The sequence below is a fragment of the Haliotis cracherodii genome, unplaced genomic scaffold (genome assembly GCF_022045235.1).
Source record: "Haliotis cracherodii isolate W230 unplaced genomic scaffold, xgHalCrac1.p SCAF_1, whole genome shotgun sequence".
NCBI lineage: Eukaryota > Metazoa > Mollusca > Gastropoda > Lepetellida > Haliotidae > Haliotis > Haliotis cracherodii.
In genome coordinates this window covers 51,320,079-51,332,253 of record NW_027266264.1, presented here as the reverse complement: position 1 = coordinate 51,332,253, position 12,175 = coordinate 51,320,079, and the positions used below count along the sequence as shown (strand labels likewise).

The 12,175-nt window shown below is 36.9% G+C and overlaps 1 protein-coding gene across 3 annotated transcripts in view; it reads left to right on the top strand.

The window, feature by feature from the left end:
• The first annotated feature begins 4,395 nt into the window (after positions 1-4,395).
• The window catches only part of LOC139479087 (chondroitin sulfate proteoglycan 4-like), a 46,721-nt gene continuing 38,941 nt past the window's right edge, over positions 4,396-12,175 (top strand). For all 3 annotated transcript variants that reach the window (XM_071261863.1, XM_071261856.1, XM_071261847.1), the window contains exon 1: positions 4,396-4,591. In XM_071261863.1, coding sequence (XP_071117964.1) covers positions 4,525-4,591 — 67 coding nt within the window. In that variant the 5' untranslated portion in view covers positions 4,396-4,524. The remainder of the gene's footprint in view (positions 4,592-12,175) is intronic.

Genomic DNA, 12,175 nt, shown 5'->3' with positions numbered 1-12,175 from the left:
GTTTCCACCAATGTGCTGAGTGTGTTGTGTGAAAGGCAGCCCTGGGCCCCGTTCCACAAAGCGATCTTAGGGATAAGGTGATCGTAACTCCCATACTTTAACACTAGCTTACGATAGTCGTAGCGCTAAGATCGCTTTATGGAAAGGGACCCAGGACAGTATGTCAGTTATATCATGGCTGTTGGCTTAACCAGGCAGGGCCACAGAATGATGCAAGCAGTAGAATACCACTTGGATGAAATCTAGAAGCATAGGTGTATTGCATCTTCCCGAGGCAAGAGCGTCCCCTACTTTTTATCAAAGTAGAAACTAGACAAAAGGATCTTTATCAGGAATTCGAAGCCGAACGTGCCTTAAATCCTGGCAAAGGAAGGGGAGGCAACACTGCACAGTGAATTGTGGAGCCTGAAACAACAGGAACACAAACCCTGTGTTAAACAGCTAGGATCTACCCCTCTCAAGGCTTTTTTGTGCACCTTGAGCTGACGTGCAGTGGTGTAAATAAAATAGTGTTAAAAGACGTATTGAACAACATTCGAATGGGCAGAGACCGCCTCCCTGGAGTTGTGGATAGACTGGAGGGTAGGGCTGGGATGAGTCCAATTTTACTACCCGGGTACCCACACCCCTAATACCCGTCCTTACCCGGCTACCAGCTGTTGGTGTCAAGAGATAGGTACAAAATTGGGAATAGTTTGACAGTAGCCCTGGCAGAATGTATTTAGATACAGGTATAAAACGATGTGGTCATGCAAACACTGAAGTTCTAGCTTCGTTCAAACATATATGTCAGGAGGAACGTGTTCATAGTCATGAAGAAATGCGAACATTAGAGACTTAAAATTGCCGTGTAACCATGTAGTTATATTGTGAAATTTTGCCATGAAACAATATATCACGTGACTAACCACGGGTCCGGGTAGTCCTTTGGGTACCCGGGTCCTACTCAGTACCCGAGTTACCCGTCCCTGCCCTACTGGCGGGCGTTAGGTCGGGGGCTGGATCCCAGCAGCGTCTTACCAAAAGATGTTACTTGTTACACCTGCCTGGTGTTTGGCATTGAGGGGGAAAAAGAATGACTAGTCTATGAGTCTGAACTAATGTTAAATCAAGCTACATTGTAAGATAAACATAAAATTATGTTACTATAAACATTTCTAGAGTTAAATGTTTGTAAAATCCGTCATGTGGATCTGTTCTTTGCAGTTAGTTACCATGAAAGCCTATATAAATAGACACATATTCCTCTGTACAGTCGTACTGGTAATATATATGTTGGGGAAAGAGAACCAGACACTCTGGTAAAACCATTTGTTATCATAACAGTGTCCATTTCAATTTTAGGAATGGATGTATAGAAGGGTGCAAACGTCCTTTGGATTTCACAACCGACAAATATCCCTTTGTTCTGAGTTCACAATGCATCGGTTTTTAATCTTATCGAAGACGGGGTGGCAATTTATTTGCCTCTGGTTTATTTAAAGGAATGTTTAGTCACAGAGTAGACAGCCAGCTATTGCTGAGACGACGCCCAAGGCAGGTCGTGTTTCACACACACGTGCATCATGCACAAGCAAAGCGGTGAAATAAACAACATTATACATGGAACGTTCTATGACTAAGTCCCAGAACGCCAAAACATGCAATGCAATGGGCGCTTCGAGTGGATGAGAATGATGTACATCTTGATGATTCGCGTCAACAATTGTGCATTGTACAGTATCGGAAGAATCCCCGCCCTCACCCTTTAAAAACTCCTGGCCCCGCCTCTGTTTGTATGTGTTGGTATGTGTGATTTCTTTGCGGCGGGCAATATTTCTAGATTAGCTGTGCAATAAATACAAGTAACGAAATAAATAAGTTCTGAATTACATCGTGCATAAAAAAGAACAAGATAAACAGGTAGATATTCAAATGAAAATGCATCAAGATACGTACAAGTCTTATTTTGAAACAAAACCACTCATTTTGTTTAACAATTTCAAGATAACCTTATCCTACATACGACTGTATGTCTACATTCGTATTCTATATTTGTAACATTCTTCTTATGATATACAAACTTTAATCGAGAATGCTATCTGAGATTTCATCTGTCAAATATGCACGTACGAAAGTAATTGCACATATATATTTAAAATCATCACAGTACTAAAGTACTAGTTTTGTTTCTATGTATATTTTGCTATTTTAAATATAAGTATTATCAAGTTTTTATTTAGGTGTTCCAGGGAGTCTGTATTGAGGTACCTGGGTACAACAAAACATATGTTCCCTTGTATACAGTGTGAAGAGCCATGTATAACGATGTACTTGTGCGACCAGATATATACAGTAAACTACTGGTATAACGAACTCAAAGGGACCACTAATTTTAGTTCGTAATAACCGTAGTTCGTTATAAGAATATATACAACATATATGCAACAAATGGCCGGGACTAAAACACAAGTTCGTTATAAGCGTGTTCGTTACAAACGTAGTTTAATGTACTTCTAAGAATGTCATTAATCTTTGTCAGTAAACCATCTCGTGTGTGAAAAAATGACATAACAAAAAATATTTGTAATCAGTATCCTTCTTTTTATAAATGTCTATAAAAGGGCACTATTTTTGTGTCTTGAAATTCCTGACACGTAATCGGAGTACGGTGCGTGCCATTCACCTGGACACAAATGGATGTGGTTGAATGAACCATCTTACTCTGCACGGCCTGTAGTGTGTAGATTTTCAACTTTCTCCTTCAGGGCGTGGTAATGAGAAACATCCATCCAAACCTTACAACAAATAATAACATCTCAGTATGGTGACAGTTTACCTCGACAAAGATAAAGAAAAACGTTTTTCTCAACAATTAAAAGAACTGCAAGTGCTTTATACCAGTGTCTTAATCGTAGAATACTAGTATTTGTTTGTTTTAATCTCTGGCTAAAGTTTGTCAAAAATCAGCAGCTACTTAAAAACCAAAAGGATGGTGCAAATCCTCTGGGGAACCTTATAGGTAGCAGATGAACAGTAGGTCCCAATGGTCCCCAGTATGGTGGATTAACTGTAGTTGCTGATGATCTGTAACGCTTTTTTCTAAAATACTGTTATGCCCCGAATAGTCACGTTTTATGGTTGCATATTAGTTTTAAATGGAAATCTGGGATACTCTAGTTATTTGCTCGTCCATGGTCGATTAATTTTTATACATTCTAAATATATTTATCATTAATATATAACTTGTTTTAGTCACTATATGGCAAAACAACTGCCGTCATATAGCTGGAGTATTGCTGAGTGCGGCGTAAAGAAACAAATTACCAAGCAGGCATGAGGAATCGTAAACTACCGTATTTCCTCTAATAAGCACACCGATCTTACTCTTTGAACAAGTTTCCAAACCCGGCGGGTATCGGAGCGATAATTGGAGATCCTGCGTTTATGGTTTCAGCTACGGCCTTTCATAAGCTACAGCCACTTATAATTGACATACAATAAAAGTATCCTTTCTTTTCTCAGCATTTATTTATTACAGAGAAGTAATTTAAATCTAACAAATCCGGCATTTATTAATATATGTTGTACGCTGCTTTGTACGCTGTTTCGTACCTTGTGTGCATTACAGGAAATATGGAAATCTTGATTTTTGTATAGATTACTTATTCCCGCATGTATTTCTTTACACCTGAAATAAACCAAAGATTTACATAAATATCAAATCCTCTGTGTGTGTTTTTTTGATTGGTTGACGCATTCATTGTCACATTCCTCAAGTAGATGTCAATATTCTTTTGTGGTGTGTGTGACAGATGCCTTTTCTTTTCTTTTTAATATGGGCGCGCAGGCGACTATTTCAATGGTTTTAGCATGTTATCGTTTACAGATGTGAAACAACGACCAACGTTTCGATAAAGCGTCTCAGTTTTACAATCGACACGTGGCCACGCGTGAACTCAATACAAATGAACGTATGTCACCACGACTAAAGAACAATATTGGCAAAAATCTCAAACTGTCAAAGGTTTGTTCGTTGTCCGTGATTTTCTCATCGATTTAGATTGCATGTGAGCAGACTGCTAGTGCATTGCATACGATGAAGGTGTTTGTAAAATTTCGCTTATTGTAACAATAGTAATTATGATTATTAATTTTAAAAATATTGGATTTGCAAATGTTCATTTCATTTTATTGGCTAATGAGTGGATACTTTATTCTCGATTTTATAATTGATTATAAAGTAAATTTTCTGTAGATTGTTATTTCGGGGAGAAAAATAATTTCAGACTGCATATTTTATAAACCCAACAAGTAAAAAACAGAAATGTTCGGGTGTAGCAGGTGCCCGTTTATGATAACAGACGATTATCTCCCTTCGCGCTGTTAGGTCTCGTCAAATGACCGTGATTTCTCGAGAGCCGAGAATGTCAGTCATGGCTGCTGGAGAGAAAATCAGATGGCATTCAACTTTTCCCAGAAGAAATGGAGTTTCTGATCCGTATTTACACATCGGATACCAATCACTAACTCTATGCAGCAGAAATGGTCGCCAGTAAGGGGCCAGGGGTCCTACTCATTCTTTCCTGGGTCTGCGTTTGTGCCAATGCAGGTAAGAATCCGTCTGCTAGAAATGTCAGACGAATCGGTTTGCAAAACTAGGTTCTGAAAGCACCCAAGTCGGTTGACAGCGTGGTGTATCATATTTCGGGCGCGGTTCGTTGCCTCCTAGTAGATTTCAAGAAACATTTGAAACAGTTTTTCTGCGGTTCCATCCACTGCATGTTTAATGAGCTAAATATGTTGAACATGACCCGCTCTCTGAGCCTTTGTCCCGTATCTTGTCATCATCTTATGATCTTCGTTGTATTAACCCCGAAATAGCTGTGTTTTCATGCATTTTTTATATCCATTTACAATAACTGTTGGTTCTTGTAGCTATTTTGGTATTTTCTTTATTTCATGTGATTGATGTCAGTTTATTCATCAATAACGTCTCCTCGGTTAACTGACAGAAACCTGCTTGTATTGATAGTGGCAGTTATTATCGACATGATGGAATGCGTAGAACTTGCAAGATTTTGTTGATCAAAATCTTACTGCATGATCTGTTAACATAGCTTCAATATTATTTGGGATATGTGCAGTTTGTTCAGTGGATGTATGTCAGTCACTTCCTTGAAGCTGTCTGGCCCACTATATTATATTAAAGGTCCCCACTCACTCGCATATGGAAAATATTTTGCTATTATAGTGTAGGCTTATCTATGTTATTATTTGGGCAAGATGATATAACAGTTTTCCATGTGCATTAAAATTTGTTGACTTATCTCTTTGTGCATTTTATTTGATTCTTTGATATGATTGTTACAAACATGAACATGATGAACTGTTGTCAACATTACTTTCTTAAACTATCTATATTATGAATGAAATGAACATACTTGTAGCATGCTCTTACAACAGGTTATCAGGTTGATATCATAATCAAATTACAAAATTACTTGAAGTCTTTAATAGGCACTATTTATATAGTGATCCTAAGCACACCTTAATTAGTACTCTGAAAGACATGGTCTTCCTTGATTTTTATAAGTTTTCATTGTCATGATTACCAAAACACATTTAGTTTCAATGGCATATACTCAAAACCAAAACAATTGTGTACCCTGTTGTATGATAAATATGTTTTTGTATTTGTCAATGACCAATGTTTACAATGTTGCTATGTAGTACCTGATTCACTGTGTTTACAACTCAAATAGAGATTAAACTTCGTTAATCCATGGATGCAGAGTTTTAACATGTTTTGATGGTAATATTTCATGACAAAAGCACACATGATAGTTATTTGACTTTCGGAATTATTGATCATGCTGGTGTAATTTACGGTAGGACATGGCCAAAACTGGTTGCAAACTGGATCCAAGACTGCAGAAATGTTGGAAGGATGAGTTGGGAGAAAACCATATTTTCACTAGTCTTTGATTTGAGGAAGTGTTGTCTCTGTGTTTATATTTGGCATGTTTGGTCAGTAATATGGTTTTAGGGAGTTCAAATTAATGTTCAGTTGATATGTTAATATGCTAATTATGTTATATATCTATTAATTTAAAACAAAAAGTGAACAAAAACATATTGAGGGTCTGACATAGGTTGACAGTAACTTGACACATAATGTGTAGTGAAGTATTAGGCAAGGTTCAAAATTATTTTCAAATTAACCTGTATCCACTACTCAGCTAGTCCAAGGCTTGTAAAATGCAATACCAGTGATATGGACTGCCACTATTATGAACATGGCAACTCTGTAACAGTGGTAAGTGAATACAATTTAACCAATTTCTTATCCTGTTGGGTTTAACTAAGCGTAAGGAAAACTAGATTATATTTGCTTTTTGGCTGTGTCTCCTTCATGAATCAAGTACATTTCAACAGATAAGTGTGATTAAATAACAAATGCATCAGTGAGTATGATTGCAAAACTGATCTTTACTAATTGTGTAGCCCTTGCCTTGCATCTATTTACATCTTGGAATCATCATAGGGCTCCATGACTATGACTTGCTTTTACCACTTAATAGTCCATTGTTAGCCTGGTTATTACAGTGATGAACCATGATATGGGTCAATTAGCAATCATCTCCTGACAAAGACCAATTTGGTATCAGCACCTGCCAGTATTGGCACTCATTGATGACACACATGGTACTGCACACAACTAATTAAATTTGATGTGCCCTTTGTTTGAATCAGAATTTTTTAATCATTTTTGAAGAGATTTTCTTCTGTTTAATCTTATTGAAGGCTTTATCAATTCATCATCACAGAGTCTATTATGTTCATAAGATTTGTGAGAAATCATAAATGTGTTATTTTTTTGTTTCTTTGTTTCACGCTCTTGCTACTGATTTGGAATTTCCTTTGTGATGATTTCTGTATGCTATGCATTTTACTTCATAAGCATGATAATAAGAGATCTTGATTATTGTTATGATACTAGACACCCAAGATGAGAGAAAAATATGTTGAATAATCAGTCAGTTTGATATTTATGATGATTATTAACTAGGGCTGCAACCATGGTAACCTCGATAGTTTGTGATATGATGCACATGAGACACGATATGAAAGAAAACTACGAGACATGAACACTTGACGATTGTCATGTGAGAAGAAGCCACAGGCATATTCCATTATGAATGAATACTGAATGAAGCGATAGTATTTTACAATTAGTTTAATACAGTATTACATGTCACCTTTATTATGTATGTGTATCGATATATGGCCTCACCGTGTGATCCTCGTATCGTAACAGACTAAAGTGATGCATCAGTGAATTCCTACACACCTTTATCAACATTATGCAAATTATATACATTCATGTCGGTTTTGAAATTATCCCAAAGGATGTCTGTCAAAAGGCACAGAGGAGTAATTATATCAATTGATCACATGAAATAGTTCTGTTCAGTTATCTATTATCCTTCTGTCAGGATATCTGGACTTTCAACATGTTTAAGTTTAAGGGCAGGTTTCAATAATTGTGATATTTTGAATTTGTCAATTTTATTGTTGTAACAATTAGCATTGTTCAATTAATCATTATGGGGATTGGAATGACCAGAAATAGTCGTTGTGGTTTCAAAAGCTCCTGTCACTCAACATTTACAATCATTAACTGGCTGAATACGAGTATTTCTTAAGAGCTTGATGATGGTATAAGAATCTTCATCAAGGCGTAATGCGTATATAGAAATGCAATAAACCAGAAATTGTTACAGATCAAGTTGTGTGTTTTCTTATCATAAGATGTGACATAATAATTGTCTACATACTAAGCATGCTGTTGTGAACAATCAAATTCTGATTTGCCAAAAATTATCTGCTTGTGAATTGAAAACACTTCTGTCTCAGTGTCTGTTATATAAAATGAAATTAACTAAATTCCTTATACTTTTACTCAACTATTCTAGTTAGCATACATTGTTCCCTTTAACCTGGCTCCTGGGCATTCTCAGCTGAGAACTCAGCACTGATTATTGTTGTGTTCAGTTTGGGGGAAACTCTCAGTAGCCTCTTTGTAAGGTAAAATCCCTGTTGCAGTCAATTATGGGAAAAGGCTATGAAACAACTTGACACAGGCCTGGAATGTGCGTAGCCTTTGTCCTCCAGTGTTGTTTCCCAGCACCAAGATTACCATCCAGATTACCATCAGCTGCAGGCCATGCTGGATATGTAGAGAAACATCCATCTTTGTCTGACTGTGTCATGGTCCGTGTACCATGTCATCTCATGTTGATGCAAGTTAGGATCACCTTGCAGACTTAACATTGTTGATAGTCGGCATTCTCATTGCATGGATAGATGTTCATGCTAACCAGCTAGACGAGTATTAGCATGTTAAATGTATACAGGCTACAAGGAATTGCAGCTTTTTGGGTTGTTTTCATTGACATGGTCTTAATTTTTCATATAATTTGGGCTTGAAACTCGGAAAGTATAGTATTTCTGTCATGCTGAGGTGCTTATATACACAGACACACGCAGACAGACACACACACACAGACAGACAGACACACACACACACACACACACACACACACACACACACACACACACACACACACACACACACACTTAAAATAATAATAAGTAGGTTGTGTTTATGCAATTTTATGATTAAATTGGTAAAATGTATGCATAGTGTGATTAAGAGCATCTTATTTTGAACTAGTGGCTAAGCATGCCTAAATGAGACTGTATTTGGATATATGACCACCCCATTCTATGAGTTTAGCTACCAGTCTGAAGCCTAAGTCTAGATCAAAATCTGTTGGTCTAGTAACATACCAAAAAGAGTAAATACGGCTAATTATCATCATAATATTCCTTATGTCTACTGAAACTGTCTCCCAAAGATTACTATGGGCTACTTTGATTGTTTGTTTGTTGTTTAATAATGCACTCAGCAATATTCCAACTACATGACGACTGGCTATTAGATTGAAGGCTTTTGGCGCTGACTGCCACCCAGACAGATAAACTGTTACTGGTGTCCTGTCCTGGTTATGTCTCAACTACTGATATGTTGGATCCAGATCATATTACTGTAAAGTTAATGGAATACATGCAATGTTATAATGTATATTACAACATAAAACATTAGTGTCTGTCGCTCTGTTTGGTGAAAGGTGAAAACTCTTGTGTTAGTTTTATTGTTTAAAATGAATAGTTTTGATTGATTAGGTTTAGGGGTTCCATGTTCAGTGTAGAGCAATCAGGGTTTCCTTGACAGTTTTCAAGGGATATGCATGGTACGTGTGGCTCATTCTAGATCATGTAGATAGATTCCATAGTTGCTAGTTTCAAGGATGCAAATTATCAGTGGATTTACATTTACAGCAACAGTGACATAATCCAATCTAATGCCATTATTGAGGTGAAGAACAGTAGTTTGGGTGTAGCATATGTCCAGAAACTGTCAGTTTATTTCTTCAGAATGCTTCTACAGTGATTGAAAATAAGCATTGAAGTCTCAGAGCTCTTGTCCTAATTTCAGTGTTGAAAGTTAAAGGACCAGTGAAGATTCTGGTGTAGAATAGGTCTTCAGCAACTCATACTTGCCGTAAAAGGTGACTATGCTTGTCGTAAAAGGCGACTAACGTGATCGGGTGGTCAGGCTCACTGACTTGGTTGATGCATGTCATCAATCCCAATTGCGTGGATCGATGCTCATGATATTGATCACTGGATTGTCTGGTCCAGACTCGATTATTTACAGACCGCCGTCATATAGCTGGAATATTGCTGAGTGCGGCGTTAAAAAACAACAAATGAAAGTTAAAGATTAAGGCAGTCCCTTGATACTACTGGAGCAAACCTCAAGGATAGCAGGCCCCTCTTTATTGCCAACACTGCCTCTGTTGTTGGTTGTAACTTCACTCCAGCTGTAACAACATCACCTTGGTTTGTGTGTATGTTTGTCGTGTTAATTTTTCAACAAAGAAGTTCATGCACATTCTTCACATGTGTTCAAATAGTGGTGCACTGAAACAAGAAGGGGTAGGTTCAAGTCACCACATGGACTTAGTTACAGTGGTGTAGTGTTTGAGTATATCATAGTTTTTGTGGTCTAGTGTGTCTTGACTGAACCAGCAGCACTTACTCCCACAAAAGTCTTCTTTAGTTTAAAGCTAATCTTTCAGGATGGCTTCAACTAGATTTTGCGGTATTACTTATCATGCTTATGGGCTATTTGTAGCCAAGCTTACACTTACAGCTGTTGCAACAGTTATTCACATCAGGACTTCATTCAAACTAGGGTTAACGGCAGTGTATCATGTGAATTGTGCACAGCTCAAAATTTGTAAGACATTCATTGAGCAGTATTACCTTGATCACCATGGGTGCTATTAGAACAGATATTTGACATAAAAGCCACATGTTATGTATTTGACATGCTTTAGTAATTTTGAGAATGAAAATTAATTTAACAGTTGTAGACATCAATCTAGAAAGTGAACTGACACATGATATATTTTTAGAGTTCCAAATTCTGCTGAAGTCCAGAGCCATATGCATTGTGAAAGACTGTCTTTCGCAAGTCGTATAGCGTGTCGAAAAACTGTTTCTGTATCTGATATATGAGACGTGTCTTAGTGTTTAGAAGTGGAGAAAAATACACAGTTAATCTTGTCAGTGGGTTTGTATAACTTGCCTAGAGTATATCTGAAGAAGTGATCTGTCCGTGATCTTCCCACTGATCACAAGGCCTGTTTGTTGTGGTATTGATGCTATCAGTGTAAATGCCCTGGAGGCTAGTCACAGGAAGTTTAAGGAGGTTGATCATGTTGATTGGTTTATTTGTTGTAAACAGAGTGCTGTAACGATTCGCTTAAGTATTGGGATCTTACTATCTAGATATGTATTGTATCACATCAATGTGCATTGTTACTGTCCGAAATAGACAGTCCATAGTCATTGGAGTATCTAGTTAGCAAGATGTGTAACCATATACTTTGTGGCCATATTCTATTCAGTGTTTGAAATTTAGCATAAAACTATTAAAAGTCAATGGGACCTTGTCATTACTCTGATATTAAGGATAAAAGACAATGCAGCAAACCTTTACAAGCCTGCTTTGTATCTTGATACTGTTGATGGTATGGTGACCTTGGTAACAGTAAGCCTGGTAAGGTCATGGTTCAATGCATCATGTACATGGCAATTTAACACTGATTTGACTTTATTAGTTAAAGTGCCTTCTTCTATAATAAGGAATACCTTGTTGACTTGACATCATTCACAGCAGCAGCTTCTTTAGTCATTAGAACTAGTGATGCAACATTAAATATTTCTTTATGATGTAATTCATTACATTAACATTATAAAACATGAAGTACATACGCATTGTTTTTGCTGGAAACATATGGTTATTGGATATTTTCATGATTTTATCAACTTTTGATAGGACATTCTTCTATATCATCCCCCAAATTCAAAAATATCTTCCAGACATTTTTGAATACAATCTGTCAAAGTCCTAGAAAATTAATAGATCTGAAAAGCTGCATATGAATAATTTTTGGTTAAAAAATATATGCAATGACATGAACATGGTGAATAGACACATGGCACAAATAACTGTGATGCAATGGAACTTTTCTGAATAGTTAAACCACTGTTAGAAATTGGCACTAGTCCTGTTGTAACCCAATAGTTTAGGTATTATCATGAACATGAGGACTAGTATAAATTTGCCATTTTTAAGGATTTTGCTTTATGTTACAATTATTGCACGGCGCCTGATGCCATGCCTTTTTTGTTATGGGTTTGTTAAATGGGGACGGACATCGGATGAGTAATCGTAATAGTTTAAAAGAAATTATAATTTTGTCTCACTTATGTAAAATGATAATGATACACATGATACAAACAATGTATAAAAATAATTATGAAAATAGTTTATAAGACATCCTACCTGTAAATTATTACTCTAATCATGTTTATGATGTTTGCAACAATCACAAGGAGACAAAACCTGTCCTAGACTGGTTTACCTGCCCTAGATGGCTGGTGCTCCTTGCCTGCAGCAAAGGACAGGGTACCTGTCTAGCTCTAGTCTGTCTTACAGACCCTGATACAAATATATCAACTACAGCCCATCCAAGTCTATAATGTTTGGCAAGTC